At 31.3% G+C, this 19,936-nt stretch overlaps 3 protein-coding genes across 12 annotated transcripts in view; all 3 read right to left on the bottom strand.

The window, feature by feature from the left end:
* Positions 1-4,948, bottom strand: part of LOC726928 (ras guanine nucleotide exchange factor Y) — a 5,881-nt gene extending 933 nt beyond the window's left edge. Inside the window, exons 1-7 of one of the 4 annotated variants that reach the window (XM_026444933.1) lie at positions 4,649-4,948; positions 3,635-3,932; positions 3,351-3,486; positions 3,140-3,259; positions 2,929-3,029; positions 1,564-1,977; positions 1-972 (exon numbers count right to left, since the gene is read on the bottom strand). The exon at positions 1-972 is cut by the window's left edge and continues 933 nt beyond it. In XM_026444933.1, coding sequence (XP_026300718.1) covers positions 1-972; positions 1,564-1,977; positions 2,929-3,029; positions 3,140-3,259; positions 3,351-3,486; positions 3,635-3,847 — 1,956 coding nt within the window. In that variant the 5' untranslated portion in view covers positions 3,848-3,932; positions 4,649-4,948. The remainder of the gene's footprint in view (positions 973-1,563; positions 1,978-2,928; positions 3,030-3,139; positions 3,260-3,350; positions 3,487-3,634; positions 3,933-4,648) is intronic. The other 3 variants (XM_026444934.1, XM_026444932.1, XM_026444931.1) reach the window with 3 other exon arrangements.
* A 1,141-nt stretch (positions 4,949-6,089) lies between these two features.
* Positions 6,090-7,458, bottom strand: LOC113219217 (transcription factor 15-like). Its single transcript, XM_026444891.1, has 3 exons — positions 7,062-7,458; positions 6,419-6,767; positions 6,090-6,224 (listed from the first exon to the last, which is right to left on the bottom strand). The coding sequence occupies exons 1-3, from the start codon at positions 7,136-7,138 to the stop codon at positions 6,186-6,188; spliced, it is 465 nt and encodes a 154-aa protein (XP_026300676.1). The 5' UTR covers positions 7,139-7,458; the 3' UTR covers positions 6,090-6,185.
* A 626-nt stretch (positions 7,459-8,084) lies between these two features.
* Positions 8,085-19,550, bottom strand: LOC409084 (arginine-glutamic acid dipeptide repeats protein). Of its 7 annotated transcripts, none has more exons than XM_392608.7 (8): positions 19,323-19,547; positions 18,159-18,300; positions 16,044-16,403; positions 15,838-15,918; positions 12,357-15,765; positions 11,421-11,699; positions 9,901-10,099; positions 8,085-9,811 (listed from the first exon to the last, which is right to left on the bottom strand). In XM_392608.7, exons 2-8 carry the CDS (start codon positions 18,204-18,206, stop codon positions 9,745-9,747), a joined length of 4,443 nt encoding a protein of 1,480 aa, XP_392608.4. In that variant the 5' UTR covers positions 18,207-18,300; positions 19,323-19,547; the 3' UTR covers positions 8,085-9,744. The 7 variants fall into 7 exon arrangements, with proteins under 7 accessions (XP_392608.4, XP_006563117.1, XP_016771697.1 ...); XM_006563054.3 differs by having other exon boundaries at positions 16,044-16,385; XM_016916208.2 differs by lacking the exon at positions 18,159-18,300 and adding an exon at positions 16,469-16,543 and having other exon boundaries at positions 16,044-16,385.
* Positions 19,551-19,936: the final 386 nt, after the last annotated feature.

Here is a 19,936-nt window from a genome sequence, read left to right as displayed (position 1 = left end):
CCCTTGTATACCCTGCGAAGTACTATTCTCGTTTTCGATATTAGTCGCGTATTTATCATTCGATTGACTATTTGAATTGTTACTTCCCTCGGTTTGTCCGCCAATCACCCCATTGTTCCTATAGCTCGTCGTATTTTTACGGGTAGAATAATTATTCGATTTCGCCGTGTTCTCGAAATACTGATCCCCACCAGTGTTATTTTTACGATTATTCGCGTAATCAAAATTCGTTGCCGGGTTGAACATTTTCTGCGAATTCGTGCAATTGTACGGCTGTCCACCGGTTGAATTCGATCCGAAAACAGCCGACTTCTGAGTTGAATTATAATTCTCCGATGATTTTTGTGCTACGAAGCAAGCCGGTGAGCCCACGTTCGAACCAGCCGCCTTTTTGTTATACTGCATGGAGAATCGCGAGCTCATTGCCGGCGTCGTATATTTATAACCTCCGTCTAAGTTACTATGTTTGTACGGCTGAGAATTCCCCAAGTTTTGAGCTCGAACGAACGGATTTTGATGCGATAACGCGATCCCGTGATTTTGCGATTTCGAATAATTATTTAGGGTGTTTACGCTGCCGGATTTCGTGTAATCTCTAGAATTGAAGCACTGATTCTTGTTGGCCGAATCAAATAATTGCTGTGATACGGATGGCGGTGTTGGCAACAGACTTGTACCACCGGATGCATTATGAAATGGAGGTGTATGTGTATGAGGAATGTAAACAGCTGCTGGATGATAAACGATCGTCCTACAATGCATCTGATTACCACTGCAATCGTCAGTTTCGTTTAAACACGTTTGGGAACTGTACAAGTTGGCGGTATGTATCGCGATCGGATGATAATTGGTGTAACGACCGGACATGGGAAATTTCACGGGCATTAAGGACACCAAGGGTGTGGCTGACCCTGAAGCAGCCTGTGTTTCACCATGTGCTTGCTCCGAGTGGCTCGATGTCGAACGAGAATCCTGCGATTTATTTTACAGATGGTAGTTTTTCGTGTGTGTTGTTCTTTTCTTAATTAATGAATATATTCGATCGAGCAATATGATATTATGATACATTTGTACGAGAATGAGAGTTGCATATTAATAATGGAATTTTAAAACAACATATTATTATATCTATATGTAGTAGTTTCAAAAATAATTTGCATGCGTGTAAAATGAGCCAATATCAATCATCAATTAATTATATAAAAAATGTATGGTTTCTTTTCTTTTTTTTTTTTCCGAAAATTAAATCTTTAAAAATTATCTAATAGAAAATTAAAATATATTACAATGAATTTGAATATTATTGATCAAACAAATAATTTTTCATTACTGAATTGTTTCCAGATTGAAATTTATTATCTGTAATTCACTAAAAATATTCACTAGAAAATTCAAAAAATTACAAAGTAATAAAATTCGTATTCATGGCTATTTTGTACGTTGTGCCCTATCTTATATAAACTTATAATGTTTCAAAATTATAAAGAGTATAGACCTCCTTATAATTTTGTGTTGATAATTTTTTATCATATTATATATTTCTAAAAAAAGAAAAAAACTTACCTCCTGAGGAGCAGCCTGGCCATCAGATGAAGATGTTTGTTGGCATGTGGCATCAGAAGGGAAAAGTAATAGTTGTTGATCAGTTAATCCCATAGATGCATGTGGTGGTGGAGGCGGATGGGGTCCGGCTGCGAAAGGATAGTAAATATGATCCATCTGAGGAGGCGCAGGACCTGCAGGCACCGGTGGATGATGATGCGGTGGTGGAGCGGCAGGAGGATAAAAATGTGTCGGCGGTGGTGGTGGTAAAGATGGAAGTGGTGGTGGAGGACCCGTCGGTGGACTGGTTGCCCCTGTGCCATTATTACCACTTCCAGAATTACTGTTACCGCCACTTGTATTGTTTTGTGAGTTATTTGTAGGATACAAATATTGATGAGCTCCGGCGGCAACTGCCCCTGCATAACACTCGTACTACACAAAAAAAAAAAAAAATTATTTATTAAAGTTAATTCTTATTAAAAAAAACATATAGGAATGATTTCTTTATATATTATCTTTATATATTATCTTTAAGATAATAAATATATATTAATTGCACCTTGTAATCATCTTGTTTTGAAGAATATATTAACATCAATATACATGCTACGAAAGAAAAATCTTTGCTATTGAACAAAGAGATTTTCAAATATTAAATATCTTACCTTTATTTTTTTTTTAACTATATTACTATTTTTCTTTTTTTTTTTTTTAATAAAAGACTATCATATGATGAATATTATACATATTTTTTTATATTGTCTGTATACAATATAAAAATGTGATAGAATAACAACAAAAGAAAGAAGTCGAAAGATACATAAATGCACGCTTGAAAATATAAATAATATGAAATCATAAATAATGTTACATTGTGATACACTCTGTATGATTTCATTCGATAATACAATTTTTTTGTGATACAAGCATAATAAATGTGTATTTAATGATTAAACTTACGTTCATTTACACGTACAACTTATATGTAAAATTATTAATATAAATTATAAATTGTGAAAAAAAATAAGTGATGCATGCATTGATAGGCCATGCAGAAGTTTGACAAAGTAAACGCACAAAGATAATGCGTTGCATGCTAGTCATTTAGCATAGACCATGTACCTTTAGACCTCAATACTGTATAGCGTCGAGAAGGACGTAAGTAGGCATTTGCTGAGGGTTGGGTAGAAACGCCGGTGGTATGGCTTCTCCCATCAAACCATTTGTCTGTCAAACCGCAACCGATTTACCGTTTAATATAAATACAAGCTATACCCAATAGACAATTCATATGATAAAGTGTGAACAAGGGACCCAAGATTAAAAAAGGAGTAGTATCAGAGAAAGAAGTCGGCACAATCTTTTATTTATTTTATTACCTACCGGCATAGGTGAATATTGATATTGTTGTGGCATATATAGAGATGGAGCAGGACACGGATACATCACAGGCGCGAAAGTTTGATGACCAGCAGCTTGTGGCCCTATTTATTAAGATTGAATAGTTTGATTAGCAGAAATATTTTAATTCAATAAATTAATTCAATTAATTGAATAAATTATAACTATGTTTATGTTTTTTTGTGAAATTTACCAAACACTCCGGTAGCTTGATAAATAGTTGCTGGATCAGTTGGTGGAGCAATCGGTGTTGTTGGTGTTGGAGCTGTTGTATTGTAAAATGTCATACCATTTTGATATGTCAGTCCCATTCCTGATAAGCAAATATAATTTTATAATAAAAAATCTATAAAACTATTAAAATAAATTACATTTATAAAATTATAAAATATAAATATACTAACCATTTGGGTAATAATAAGTACTAGTAGGCACAGAGGGTGGTGATCCAGAACCACCATCCAAAGATCTATTGAAAGGTTGTTTTTTAATTGCAGGTGCTATATTTAATTTTCTTTCCCTTAATACAATGCATTCAGACTACAAACAAAATAATTTAATATTATTATTATTAATAATATTATATTATAATTTGATATATCTTTGATTAAATTTATATTAAATATATGCATTTATATAAAAAAATTATATATTAAATAATTTATATAAAAAAATATGCATTATAAACCTCTTGTTGAAGTCTTTTAGCTTCTTCTTCAGTTTCAAATGTAACAAATCCATAACCTTTGGAGACACCAGCACGATCAGCAATTATTTTTGTAGCCTTTACATTGCCGTAAGAGGAGAAAAGTTGAGCAAGTTCTTCTACACTGGTATTAGCTGAAATGCCGCCTACAAAGATGCGATTTGGAACCAAAGTACCATATTTTGGAGCAGCCATGGTGAGACTTGTTGCTGAGGCAGGGCTAGAGGCTGGACTAGACCCCTCAGTTCCACCCGTGGATGCCGAACTCTAAATAACATGACTAATATTAAAAGAACGCTGCTAATATTTATGTATAATATAAGGATATAATAAAAAAGGATGAAATAAATATAGAATAACTTAATAAAAATAAAATTATTATATAAGATTTTTATGTCAAATATATTTATATACCTCAAAATTTAAATGATTTATTTTAAAAAAATAATGAAAGACAATGATCATAAAAATATAAAGTTTGAATAAAAACTTCTACATTTTGTTTTAAAAATTAATAAATTTACTTAAATACCAAATGACTAATATTGTTTATTAAGGAAAAATATAAACTTGAGGGAATTAAGAATATTGCGATTTCTGTAGATGTATATGACATTTAAATATAGATACGAAACTTACTACGCTGTCAGTGATCCGAAAGTTTGCAAACAAAAACAATTCGTTGATCTGCACATTAAGATCAATCTTTTTTTTATAGGATGATAAATAAACATAGGTTATACTACATTATTCACGTATGAAAGTATTAGAAAGAAGCACAAAAAAGTTGTCAACGATATGTATCAAAATCGTCATAACGATCGCTTTAATCTAACACTACTTAAAAATATTGACAAGTGAGAAAACTGTTCGTCTAATAAGTAAAATTCGCAACAGTAATTACAAATAAACGAAAATATTTGACAAAAAAATCAGTTTATACAATTGCTATCTCATACAATTGTAACATTATATTTGCAAATAAAATGTACTCACGATTCGAAAAACGAATTTGTCAGAGGGTTAGATGAAAATCTTCGTATAAGAATGCTCACCATCTTCGCGAGAGTCGGGCGTGTAAATGAGCTTTTTGGCCGTAAGGTTGTCCTAGCAGCTTGTAGGTACCCTGGCCTCGCACGAGGTCACCTGGGTGCCCAGGGACTGCCAAGGACCGTTGCAACCACTTCAAAAGGACTTCCAGCCTCCGGCGAAGCTGCTGTTCCTTCTCGCTAAACCTCCAAACACTACAGACACTTTTACAAGATGGCGGTCATACGCGCTGTTTAAGGCGCTAATTTTCTTGATTTTAAATTTCCAATTCGTCAAACACGTCCAGACCTTCAGCCTCGTAGATAAGAACTCAGACGTTTCGGAAGAGAGAAATAAATCTTTAAAATTTCTTACAGTATAATAATAGTCTATATAATGATATTTATCAAATTTATCTTAAATAATACACAATAGATCTTAATTTCCTAAATCACTATTACTTTCATTGCGAAAATTTTAATTATATTTAGAAAATTTATTTTTAACATTGTGTTTTAATAATACAAATATCGATTTATATATAGTTATATAATGAAAATTTTAAATTATTAATCATAGATATATGAATATTTATGTTTTAATATTAAAATTTATATCTTTTAAATCATCAAGTTTTGAATAAATTTAATTTTATCATAATGGCGGTGATTGATTGCGGTTACTATGGTTTGTATAAGTTTTTTTTCTTTGCGAAACTTACCTAATTTTTAATACACAAACATTCGAGGAACTGCTTCTCAATGAGGAACATGATTATCTATGAACTAGTCCTCAATGAATAACCGAATAAAAACACTGAAATTGAAACGAGAAACGAAAACGGAAGAAAAACTAAAATGTGCTTCTTCACAGCATTGTTGACTTCGAAAGACTGAAACATTCGCCGCCGTACTACTCTTATCAATATGAAATTTATCATTTTGTCAATGTTTTAACAAATTTATTTTTTTCATGCTTATTAATGCTATAAATTTATTTAGTAATTTGTATAATGAATTTTTATTTCAAAATAAACAAGTATTTTTTAAATTAATATATTTAATAATATATGATAACGCTGCTTTGAATCAAGTAGTATTGGCAATTATACGGATATTTGATGTTCAAATGTTATAAGATAAATAACAAATGATGTTTGAATATACAACCTAAAGAGTTTATATTATTCATATCTGCATAAATTTTTTATTCTTTATTCTTTATTTCTCTATTATTTTATTATTAATATTATAAATTACCACACAATTTTTTATTTATGTAATGTAATAAATGCTATAAACTAATAGAGATACAATCAGATATAATAATAAAAAATAATGTTAAATATTTGTTGTATTATGTAAAAATTTTATTAAATTATAAAATATTTATATATATACAGAAAATATAAAGTAAATTATTTAAAAAATTTTAATAAATTTTAATTTTTACACATTATTTAATCTACAGATGATAAATTCATAGAAATAATGAAATATTTCCATTAATAATTTGAAATTACACCTGACGCAAAATTTAAATTCTGAAAATTTAAAAAATTATTAATTATTATAAAAATCCTCATTTTTTGCGATTGCAATTTTTTTTTTAATTTCTATTACATAGTAATAACATTTATAAATAAATAATAATTAAATAATTTAATAAATAAATAAGTAAGTAATTAATATTATGGAAAATAAATATTATTCATATCGGGATTTATCATTAACTTACATATTTTCTGTGCATGGCAAGACAAAAGGTGCAAACTTGCCGTCTTGTTTGTGAATCAGCCCAATGATTTGTTTCATAAACACCATTAGTACCCTCAACACGTAAGCAGGGTTGATCTATAGGGCCGGCAACAAGAATAGCACCCAAATGACTGATGTAACTGCTTGCTAATCTCAATGTTTCTATTTTCGATAATTTTCTATCCATAGGTTCCGTTGGTATTAAAGTTCTCAAGGCACTGAAAGCCGTATTCACACTGCACAGCGAAGATTGGATTTCTTGAATTTCACGTTTGAATTCCTTACCCTTTTTAAGAGTATTTGTGAATTTTGCATTATTGAATGTTCTCCTGAACCAAAAGACGAATATCTCGTTTACACACTGCTCAAAGCATTTAGAGGTTTTTGCAATTATACCTTAATACAATAATACTCAAATTATTGAAATAATTACACCTCTAATTACTTTGAATAATATATCTTACTCATTGTAATTCAACTTTTATATTCTGTACCTTTCAGATATTCTATATTTTATATAAATAAATATAAATACATAGTTAAGTATTGTTTTATTTTATTTTATCATCATATTAAAAAATAAATTTTCAATTTTTTATAAGAAAAATAAAAATTATTTTCACCTATGAGTACGATCCCTCTCACGTGCATTAGCTTGATAACGTTGTTTTGATGATTCTTCTCTCTTTCGTGCAGTCATAATGCACTATACCGCTACTACTTAATCGTTACACAACTACACTTAACTCAAAAAAGACGTCCGACTATATCAGTGGCTCATTTTATAAGTGACTGAGCTGTCGTGTCTTCCTTAGTTTTCTTCAGAATTCCCTCTTTTCCAATGTGTTGCCTTTAACTCCCACCCTATCCCTTCCCGTTATATGAATACACATGTGAAATACACGTGTATTCGATTAGGGGCGAATGAACCACTTGTACAAAACTTTGCTAGGAAAAACAGAATGCATTAATAACAATAATGATTATTTGAAATACATATAACAAAATAAAATAAATAAAACATATATACTTATATATTATTTTTTTATATATAATGAAAAATAATTTTTAATTTTGAATTTTTCAATGTACAAAACTTCTTTTATAGATAATAGTAATCTTACTCATTTTTTTACAGTACAACTAAATAAAAATATATAATAAAATTAAAAAATATAAAATAGAATAAATTGTCTGTTAATAAAAAAAATATGAAAAATATTGAAAAACAATCTAATACTGACAATGATTCTATATATGTATATAATTATTGCAAATTATTAAAATTTACTTTAAATATATATCTTGGCAATTATTCTTTCAAATATTCACTGAAAATTTGCACTTTCGTAACTACATAATAGGAAATAATTCTTAAATGGTAATATAACACTCATTTCCTTTTACAACCACAAATATATCAATATACATAGATATGATGATTCCTACGTAAAATGGTCAGAGGCTGGGTTTCACATTACGGTCAATAAAAACAGACAACCGGTAGAATGAGCAAGAAAAACAAATACCATGTGTAAAACTAATTAGTCTAGTCTCATGTTAGCATCTGACTGATTTATAACTGTCTTTTTTATAAATTCATTTAATGCAATAGTATAGGATATAAGTTACTATACACGAAAAGATAGTCTTTTATAAGACAGGCATTTATTTCTGTTCAGGGAATCCAGTGACAGGCAAACTGGTAATAAGAAATTATACAATGATTCAATCTTTTGATTACATAAAATTCTCATTTAACATATTCTTTTCCTATTTCTTTGATAAGAGATTAATGGAAAAAAAAAAAAAAAGGAAACGTCTGCTTGAGATTATGTTATATCAACAGAAATGTATAATTTCATCACCAATATTTGTATGACATAGGAGAAATATATTACAATTTTTTAAGTGCAAGCAAATAAAAACATACATTTATCATTCAATATTTGCACAATATTTTTCATTCTAAAAATCATTTCGAACAATCTTTACGATTAAAAAAAATATGATAAAACTGGACGTTCCTATGAAATATTTTAGTTAAATAACTAGATTACATTGAATTAATATATATATAGCAGAAAATTTACATGTTCGAATGGTCGTCAGAATAAAAGATCATTTCTTTTAATATTTACTTTTCTTTTTCACTGAAAAATTTTCACGCATTAATTTCCAGTGCCTGCACCCAGAATATTTCTGTAAACTCCACGGAGCGCACGACCATGGAAGATTATGCGATTGTGTTTCTCTATAAATTTTTTTTAACTTTGGTCACTTCGTTACAAAGTTTGTTTTTTTTTAATATTTTTTTTATATTTTGTTTTTAATTATTAATCAGCCGCTCGATCGAACTAGTATCAAACGCTCGTGGTCTCCGGAGTAAAATCTTAAAAGGATACATATAGAAAATATACAAATTGTGACACAGAAAATATACAAATTTCTGACACAGAAATTACAATAATTATTTAAAACTTAAGTTATATCTTATGATACGCTAAAACACGGAAAGTCTGTGAAAATTGTTCATGAATCATTCATGAAACACAGACAGTTAAACATTTTCGGGAAGCTATTCTAAAGATTATAAAATTATTATCCGACTCGAAGACACGATTTGTATTCGTCAATATATAATCGAGTATGTATGTATATGAAAAAACAAACAAAGAACAATTTACTTTCCTGTGCATAAGCATGGAAGGGCGAAGAAAAAAAGGAGGAATACGGTGAACCACTTTTTTTTCTGAACACTTTGGCATTATCACCGCTGTCAAAAATGAAATCAAACGGAAATGAATCTCGTTTGAGCATATGATAATAATATCTTGGATTTAATAATATATATAATATATATATAGAGATTTCAAACAAATTTACACGTCAAGCAGTCACTATATATATATATATAAACTTTAATCCTCTATGTGGTGCTAGATCAATCTAGCACTATATTTTAAATCGTGTCATATTTACACTAAAAAGTTACGCATTGTAACAATCTTTATGTTTTTATTCTCATTAATTACTTAACATTAAAGGAAAACCATAAAAATAATTTTTGATCCTAAATGTAAGGTCAATGATCTTGAGCAGATCTCCTTTGTTTACCTTTTTTTTTTATCTTTGCACCTTTCTTTTTTTTTCCTTTTTATTCTTTTTTCTTTTTTTTTTTTTTTTTAACACGATTCCCTTTCATTAGGATCATCGTATGAAACTCGTTAATTATTTATATTAACGAGGACTGTCTCATCCCTAATTACGAAGGATAATTATTAAAATATATAAATACAATTACACTTAAGGACGTGATCCACGTGCAGCTTCTTCCAGTGCGCGAACTTTAAGCTCGCGCTCACGCTGTTGTCTAAAAAACACCCTTTGTTAGTCCAATACACTGGTCGTCTAAATCAAGCATACATATTGTAAGCTTTGTATGGATTTCAAAGGACGAACCTTAGATATTCCTCGTGGTGTGCAACAAGTGATGCATGAGGAGGGAATCGATCGCGTTCCATCATGAGATGACGTTGTAATTGCTCGTGATGCGCTGCCATATCCGCGTACGGTCTTGCAAGAAGTTCCGCGGGATGAAGAGCCAGTGCTGGGTCACGGGGCATTAAGCCTGGTCGAGGATAATTTGCACCAGCTGCCGCTATACACATATAAAACATTAGTAAATTGTAAAAGATGATTGTGTTGTTGCCTCCATAGGATAAATAAAGCTTTGAGAAATTTATGAATAGAGAGACATGCATGATAAAGCGTGAGATTTTGTTTCATGATATTTGTTTTTATAGCTGTCGCAACTTTCTTCTTCTTCTGTTATCTGTCCAAAATTAATTAGATATCATAGACTACAACAAATTATGAATATCTTATTATTATATATACTTCTGCGCATAATTCTTATAATAAGATTGAAATTATAAATTAAAATAATGTCTTTTACTTCATTCTTCAAAAACTAATCAAATTTTATATTTGCATAATTAGACTCTTAAATAATTAATTTTAGACAATTTATATAATAAAATTAATATTCTATAATAAAATTGTATAATAACAAAAAAACAAAGATGTTATTTTAAAATTGATGAATTATACAAGTAATATGCAATATTTAAGGGAATCGTCAAACCGATAATATATGAAAATATTTGTGTATTACAAACACATTGTATCGTTTCCATTTATACTAGTACACACACACACGCACGCAATCATTGCAATTTACTTAAAGTAATTTACGCTATTAAAAATTTATAGAATTTTTATTGATGAATCGTACCTTCACCCAGAAGCTGCATTCGATGATCGAAAAGCTCTGGTGCCAAGTTAATAATATGGTATAGCGAGAAAAGCGACAGAAAAATGCAAAAAAAACTTTTGCCGCAGAGAAAAATTTGATATTTTTATTTTTTTCTTGTAAAAAAAGATAAGCTGTTGGCAATAGTTAGGATGCTTTCCATTTAAGTTAAAGTGACCGACATTAAATTGATTAAGCACGTATAGTACGCTTATACGCAATCGATCGCTTTACCGATCACGGACTTGTTATTTTATTTATAAAAAAAAAAAAAAAAAATCTCAAAAAATAAATATATAAAATTAATAAAAATATAAATTTGTTTCTCAGAAAATATATAAAATCTAATTTTACAATCTAATATTTAAGAAAAATACGCACAGATACAATTAATAAAATATATAAATAAATAAATTACATTATAATTGTGGAATTTTTTAATAAATATTTTTTATTATAAAAATATATGATATATATATATATATAAAGTATAGAAAAATATTTTATCTGATTCAGAAACTATCAAAATATTTACGTATTATTAAAAATAAAATTGTAATACATTTTTATAAAAATAATCTTTTTTATCTTAAAATATAAAAATAGTCAGTGAAAGGAGCGATCATCGTGCGAAAGCGTACTCAACATCCTAATTTGTAGGACCTACCAGGCAGGGGGAATCCAGCTGCAGCCGCAGCCGCTTCCTGCTGTTGCTGAGCCTGTTGCTGGGCCTGCTGCTGTCCCGGATGTAAGTGTAAGTGCGTATGCGCATGCGTATGCGCGTGAGTGTGAGCATGATACTCGGGCGAAATGCCAGCCATCTGCAACCGGACCATCGGGTCAGCAGCTAGAGCCAGTCGCTCGTCCAGCTGGCCGTGGTGATGAGCCGCCACGGGATGGCCAGCCCCTGCACCCGCTGGCCCCCCGCCGGCTGCAGTCGGTATCCCTAAACCCGACAGCGCCTCGATCAAACATACTGTCTCAGTCGTACTCTTAATTCTAACCAACTAATAATAATTCTCTCTACAAAGATTTCTTATTTTTTTCATTGTTTCATTTTTTTGCGGCACTCTTCTGTCAGATTTTTAATTAATAACTACATCTTAATTCTGTTTGATTACTTGATTATTTGATTACGATAAAAATATCAAGGCAACTAACATTCAAAAATAACTATTATCTCGCTTTTAAATCAGCATTGTCCATTTATAAATTAGATAATTTATATATTTTATCTCATTTGAAGAAAGAGTAATCTTTTTATGAAATCAAAGAAAAAAAAATTTTTTTAACTTGGACAATATTGATCTAGATCCTAAATTTCATCGTATCTCAATCAAATAATTATAATCGCTGTTCAAAATTTTCAGATGTAAACTGTATTCTTTTTGTTTTAATTCTTTGTCAATATTAAAATGGATTGCCTATACTTTTTGAAAAAACACAGTTTACATCTGAAATATTAATCAACAACAATTCGGATCGTGAAAGCCTAAAAATCATTCATTCATAGTTAATTTCGTGTTCAATGCAATATGCGAGAAGAAAGATACGCATTTTCAAGGAAATAATAGACCTGATATTAAGTAGAAAGTAATGTTACCTAATCTTTCTAAACGTTCTCTTTCCAATTGACTTGGTCCCGGCGGTGCACCGTAAAGACCGAATTGGTGTAAAGCTTGAGGAGGACCTGAAGGTCCAGGTGCAAGTCCTGCGGCCGCATAACGTCGATGTATTTCTAACCAATGTGGATCCACTGGAGCTGGCATTGGTCTAGGTGTTCCTTTCAAGAGTTCCTCTTTTAGTCGATCGTTTAATTCTCGTTCGCGTAATTCTCTGATTTCTCGTTCTCTTTTTTCACGCTCCAAATGTTCCAATTCCAAGCGTTCACGAGCCGCAGGACTGTACATGTAATGTAACATTGGATCTGGTGGCGCAGGATGTCTAGCAGGAGAAAATGCAGCATGTGGTCGAGCATACTCGGACAATTGTCTCAAAGCAGGTGTATCCGCATAGGATCCTGGTCTTGCAGCGTATCTATCATAAGGAGATACGACAGGCTCAAGAGGTCCTCGACTAGGCGGTTTACACGTTTCTGGTTGTTTTTCTGGTGTAGTCATTTTTCTAGCTTGTTGCGCTGCAGCTCTATCACGCTCTTCCCTTTCTCTTTCTGCTTGCTTTCTTGATCTCTCCTCTCGTTTTCTTGCTAATTTCGAATCCGGAACAGGTTTGAACATTAAATCAGTTCTAGTACAAGAATTATTTTCGCCTCGATTCCAATGTCGTAGAAAAATTGCAGATTGTGATCTGTGACATTCTGAATCCTCGATTCGAGGTTCTGGAGATGGACCTCGAGGACTTGGTGGTTCTTCTTGTTCCTGTTCTACTAAATCAGGTTCTATTTTTGGTTCTGGTACAACTGGAGGTTGAGATTGCGGCGGTCTATGATGATGATGAGCCGAACTACTAGATGTCAGACATGTAGCTGAAACTAGTGACGGTTTGCGTTGAGTATTATGTGAACTATGCGATGAAGAGTGACTATGAGAACTATGAGAAGAGATAGTCAATAATTTGTCATGATGCAATGCTGTAGCTTGATGCATAGTAGAAGAATGATGATGCGTGGCTATAAGATTTTCTCCTTCTTCTCTCGTCGTTACACTAGAACTCGTACTTGAATGATGTGCCGTCATCATTGTTGTACTTTCTTGACTTCTTTGCGGGGACGGAGGTGGAATTGCATGCGGAACTGGACCGTACGGATAGGGTGGGAATGAAGGATAAGCTCCAACTGGAGCATAACCTGGATAAGCGTGAGGATGATATGGATGCATGGCAGTAAATAACGAATGATGCATTAAGGGATGATGTGGATGAAATGGATGAGCCATATGAGGGCTTGGTTGTTGAGCTGGATGCATTACAGGCTGAGGTATAGACGTAGGTGGTGGTGGAAGGGTTGGAGTTGGAGATGCTGCTACAGATTGTATTTGAGGTACAGATTGACTGCTAGATATGGAGTGCTTGCTAGGTGTTGGCGGTTTACTAGAACTATCTGGATCTTTTTTAATATTATCTAAACTTGGGCCTGGAAATCCAGATTGAAAACCAGGAACTTTAACTTCTTTCAAACTTTGAAGTGGATCTGGCTCAGGAGGAATGATCTCTTGTTTGATTTTCAAATTTTGTGGTTCCATCGGTGGTGTACCAGCTAAATTATACATTGAAGATGGTTTTTCCATTGATAACATTCCACTTGGCTGAATAGGTTGAAATAAATTATTCGAGTCGTTTCTCTCAGGTTCGTTATTTTCTGATCTCTCTGGTATTCTTTCAGATATTCTTTCAGATATCCTACTATCTCTAATTCGTTCCGAAGATAATCTATCATCAGAAATTCTTTCGGACATCCTATTTTCTGAAGACATCACGGTTAAACCAAGTGGTTGCGGTGAACTTGGCATTTGAGGCATTTGAGTCATGTTCGTTGGTATACTTTGTGAAATATTGAGATTTAATGGTGGTCCCGGTATGCTTTGAGGCATATTTTGCGTATTTGATAAATTTTCACCATGTGTTCGAAGATTTTGTGTTGGTCCCATATTTTGCGCATTTGACATATTTTGTGGTATATTCGACGGCATTTGCATACTTTGTGATAAGTTTTGCGGTACATTTTGAACAGGAGGAACATTGGATGTGTACTGCATATTGAGTGGCAGTCCTTGGTGCGTCGGAGACATAATCTGCGAGTTCTGCATACTTTGTGGACCAGTCGAAGTACAAATACCACTATTTTGAATTGATTGTGATAAATTACGTGGCATATTTTGATTCATATCGTTTATATTCAATGATTGTGATGTAGTTAAATTCAGTTGTTGTTCGGGTTCTTTCATATCTTCATTAGATGGAGACATGGCTGGTTCTATTGGCATAGGTTCCAATTTTAGTGGCTGATTCATAGCTAAAGGAACATCTTCTATTTGTTCTTTCGTTTCTACTGGTTCTTCTAATAATGGTTTCTTTTCTAAAGTATGAATAACAGGAACAGAAATTGGTAAAGTCTGTATAGGTGTTGGTACGGGAGTAGAAACTGGTGTTGGTTCGGAAGGTTCTTCCGGTGTAGTTACTGCCGGACTAACAGGCTCCTCAGTTGGCACTGTAACCGGAGTAGGTTGATTTTCATTTGTATCACCTTCTCCTTCTCTCTCAGGCTCATCCATGAGAGAGTTACTATCAGTTGTGAGAGACTCTGAGGGACTCTCAGGACGTTCACCAGGACGTTTCCGTTTCTGAGACTCTTTGTCTTCATCCACGTCATCCGTCTGTGGTCGTTTTTGACCCTTTTTTGGTGTTTCTGATTTATTAGACTTTTTCTTATTCTTGTCTGGTGTTTGTTGTTGTTGTTGTTGTTTTTCTTGGTCAGGAGTATCCGTTCCACCTGTACGTCGTGGTCTTGCAGGTCTAGGCGTTTCCTTAGCCTTATTTCTTGTACGCATTCTCCCTGGGCTATCTGGTGATTCCGCAGGCACAGGGCGGAACAGATACGGAGGTGCAGGCGGTAATTCTCCAGTCTTTTTCAAATGTGTCCTGCATTCCGTACAGAGCAATAACCTATCCTTACCAGCTATTTGATATTCCTTTGAATTAGTTGAGAAACAATGTTGACAAGAATGTATCGCTCCGTTAGTGTTTGTATCTCTAGAATCACTATCCTCTTCCGAATTATCGTCCTCTGTCACAGAACTAATTTCTCCACCAGGATTATTGCTCGCAGGTGTTCCAACAGGTACAGTTTCCGGCTCTGAAACAGGCTCTTTCTGATTGACACTAGCTGGTGGAGTATCTTTGGGCGGAGTTGGAACTTCTTCTTTGGGAGTACCAGCGCGCGAATTACGCGTATTACGAATTCTCCTAAGTGAACCTTGTCGTCTTCTTCGATGAGGTCGATTATTATTCGCTCCTGGTGTTTTCTTCCATAAATAGTAGAATTCAACCAATTCCGGCTAAAAATAAAGAAAAAGAGATTTTGCTATTTATTCTTCTAATTTCTTTTTACTTTCACATATATTTATTACCGTGTCTTTATGAGGTAAGAGATCTTTTCTGATCCTTGAGAAATTTTTTCCAAATTGTCGAAGTCCTTTAACGAAGCGTTTCTACGAAATAGATTAATGATCTATTAATTGTAAGTCTGACCTTTCTTTTTCCAGTTACAAAATGGCATTATATATTTATAATAATGAAGCTCAATCAATCTTCCGGTTTAATTGCATCTACTTACAGTTTCCTCCTCGGACCATTTTTTATCGATGCCTTTAGGTACGGGACATTTAACCAAAGCTTGCAATGCTCTTCCTGGATCATAGCCAGAATCGTGCAAGATATCCAGAGCATTGATAGTCGTGTCGTCACGTGAAGCAGCCACACAACCGTCATCCGGGGATCCTCCATCACACATACCAGCAAATGCAGCCATAGATCGAGCTGCCCTTAAGTACATCAGAAGATCCCCGTCTAATGCCATAGCTGGAATCCATCTTAGCTCTTCTCGTTCTTTAGAAAACTCTGGATCAGGAAGCAGCTCTCCAGGAGGTATACCCGGCCGATACTCAGGCAAACGAGCCTGACAAGAAACCAATTCCTGTACCCAAAATTCGGGATTGTGCGTGGTTAGCACCAATGCCAAAGCGAGTTAGTTGTACGCACCTATACTCCGGCTTGCTTTTCGAAACTACACGAGCCAGTATAATTTTTTTCCATTTTGTTCCATTTGTTACAATACTAGTACGAGAAGTAGCATGAGTACTTTTATATTTATGTATAAATATAATCATAAATATATGTATATATATATAATATAAACATGAAAATATAAAATAAGAAATGTTCAAAATAATGTATGATTATTATACATGTATTAAAACTTATAATAATTTGATAACAATTAATTATATTTATATGTATACAAATTAAAGCTAGAAGTTAATCTGCACGCGAACAAAAAGCACATTTACGAAATTCTTTTTAATAAATAAAAAAATAAACATAAATAAAAAAAATGAATGAAAAACAGCAAATGAATGAAAAATTATTTCACAAACGAATACAAATGATGTTCACAAAAAAAGATGAGAACAAAATATAATAAAATATAGATTATTTTAAATATTCTAAATACTTCTCCACAAATTTCCTAACATTAATATTTCGTAGATGGTTCAAGTAACCAATGGGTTATTACATAATAATAAAATATTTTTAATTTCACCGTGACTGAAAACCACTGTAAATATATAAAACTAATATCTTACACTTACATAATAATATCCTATAAGTTATTGTTAGAATGCTTCATCATAATAACTTTCATCATATTTAGGGTCTTCCAGCAACAGTAGCAATCAGAGGGATAGTACTTGTGATGTGATCTGAGTGTTGTGGTTGTACTGTTAAGCAAGTAAAAAATTATCATTATTGTGACTTAAAGAATAACTATCATTGTTATTTGAACCATCGGCATACAACAAACCTGTATATGGAATAGGTAGGTATTTGTGCCATTTACTGTTCAATATTAATTTTTTTTAAATATATATAAATAAAAAATAAATTAAATATAAGTTTCTAAAAATTTTTTACTATAAATATATGGATTTCAAGCATCAAGAAAATACTAATATTTCAATTATTATAAATTTTTGAACTAGTACACACACCATGCACTTTTTTAACAATTCTTATTAAAAACTAAAAAAAATTGAAAATAATATAATTAAAACTGAAAATAATAATACATTGAATAGCATTGCAAATTAATAATATAATCTTATAAAAATTAATTCAATACATTTTTTTATTTTTTTCATAAATTAATTTGATTATTCATAATATATATATATATATTGACAATTAATATACATTTTATAATTTATTTTAAAAATAAAATTTCAATGTATTAAACAAATATTTCTCAGTAAATAATTAAACTTAAAAATTAATTGTTTAACTTATTTAAATCACATATAATACATAATACAAATAGTACATAGATATTATTACTGATAATACAGTTCCGAACATCTTATATACTCAGTTGTTTAAAACTATAATTACTTTAATAACTTTGAAACAATACACATACCTAACATATAACCTAAATACTATCCTAATTTTAGTTACATAAAAGGGAAAAATGAAATACATAAATGAGGAGCAATTACCATTGAACATATAGGTATTGTGAAAAAAATAATATCACAATTACCTGGTGCTTCAATGATGAACTCTGCCTTATCTATACATTCAAAATACATATTTCAGGAGAACAAGCCTTGAGTTAGGTACATTGTGCAATATAGCTAAGTAGCAAAAAAGGTTTTCAAGGTATATGGCAAACCTGGTGCGAAGGGCCAACCCGAATCTCGCCCTGGGTGCCGGCAGACATCTCCTCCTCCTCCGAAGCTCCACCGTCTTTCTCCAGTGTTTCAAGTGGCTTCTATCTTGGATTTTCAGTAAATTCCTATCATCCACCCCCTGAACTATATATATATTCATTCTATCAGTATATTTATAATAACTGTTTAAGAAAAAATACTGCTAACATGCTTCTTTTTTTATTAATGACCCTTTTTTTTTATTATGATGTCAGTTATTATGACATATTTTATTTATTTTCTAGTTATATCTTTCCTATTCAAATAATATTTAATTTATATAAATAAATTATATTAATACCTTTAATATTGAAATAAATTTTTACAATAATATACAATCATTTTCTTTTGAAGCACCTTGTTTTATATACCTTCAGCTTTACATATCCCTAAATGGCTTTATTTTTATAACTAAAATTAAAATATTTCTAAATTGAGAACTATAGAATATAAATATGGAAAGTATCCTATAAAAGGAATAAAACATTAAATATTTATTATATTTATTATAATAAATATAATTTGTGTCATCAATACCTCAATACTTAATTTCACACAATATAAATAAAATTAATGAAAATATATATGAACAAAATCCTGAAAAAATCAATTGTTTTATTTATATATAATTACTAAAAAAAAAATTATATCTATAAATTTTTACAATTTCATAATTTATAAAGGAAACTAAATCCTCTTTTAACAACCCATTTTAACAATTTAGCAATTACATATATCTACTTTCTTCAAGTGGTCTTGAGTCACGGTGAAAGCGGTAGTCAATATTTAAATAAGTTTTATGGATTAAAACGATTTATCATTATTCTAACGCAATTAAAGCGTACCAAAGAGCGATGGACATCATAAAACTTTTCATTGACTCATCGATGTGCAATGTGAAGATACAGAAAAAAAATAGCTATTTACACAATTTCGTCATGTATGCAGAAAATATGAAAAGAAAGATATACCTAAGAGATTGTGAACGATAAGTCAATTATTGAATCATTTTGATGGATCGCAAATTATTTACTAAGATTTTTCGTCACATCGCACCTTGTCTTGGCGGAATTCTGGGGAGTCGTTAAAATAAAGTGGAAAGCCATAAAATTTCAAGGCAAACTCACCCGTGATAAATGTTTCAACGATGTGCTCGCATTGTTCCTCCAAACGCGACTTGTTTTCACACGTACGCGTTATACACAAGTTCAATTATACTAATAGACAACTTATAGAAATTAAACGATTCACTACGAATTAACCATTGATTACTATAGAATATCTTACACAAATCAGTAGCCACAACACCCAAACGCAGCCATCTTGTACTGCGTTTTGTTTCGTTTTTCTTCTGTAGGGGTGCGTTCCGATTCCGTACATTCCTCTGCTTCTTTTTCATGATTCTTTCTGGTGGCAATTTGAAAATTTAAAAAGTCAATAAATTATATTTTATTTTAAAAGTTTCTCAATAGAAAATTATTATTAAAAAAATAGAAAGATTTATAAATATTCAATATAATATTGATATTTTAATTTGAATATATGATTCAAAATTTTTCAAAGATTTTTCATTCAAATTTTAAAATTATAGAAATTTAAAATTATAGAAATAAAAAATCAACAAATATTGTCTTACATACGTTTTTGTAATTGTTTTATATATTTTTTAAATATATTTTTCTATTTTTTTAATATAATTTTATTAACAAAAATAAAATATCTTTTTTAGTATTTTTTATAT

Source organism: Apis mellifera, linkage group LG14 (genome assembly GCF_003254395.2).
Source record: "Apis mellifera strain DH4 linkage group LG14, Amel_HAv3.1, whole genome shotgun sequence".
NCBI lineage: Eukaryota > Metazoa > Arthropoda > Insecta > Hymenoptera > Apidae > Apis > Apis mellifera.
This window is presented reverse-complemented; position numbering and strand designations above follow the sequence as displayed.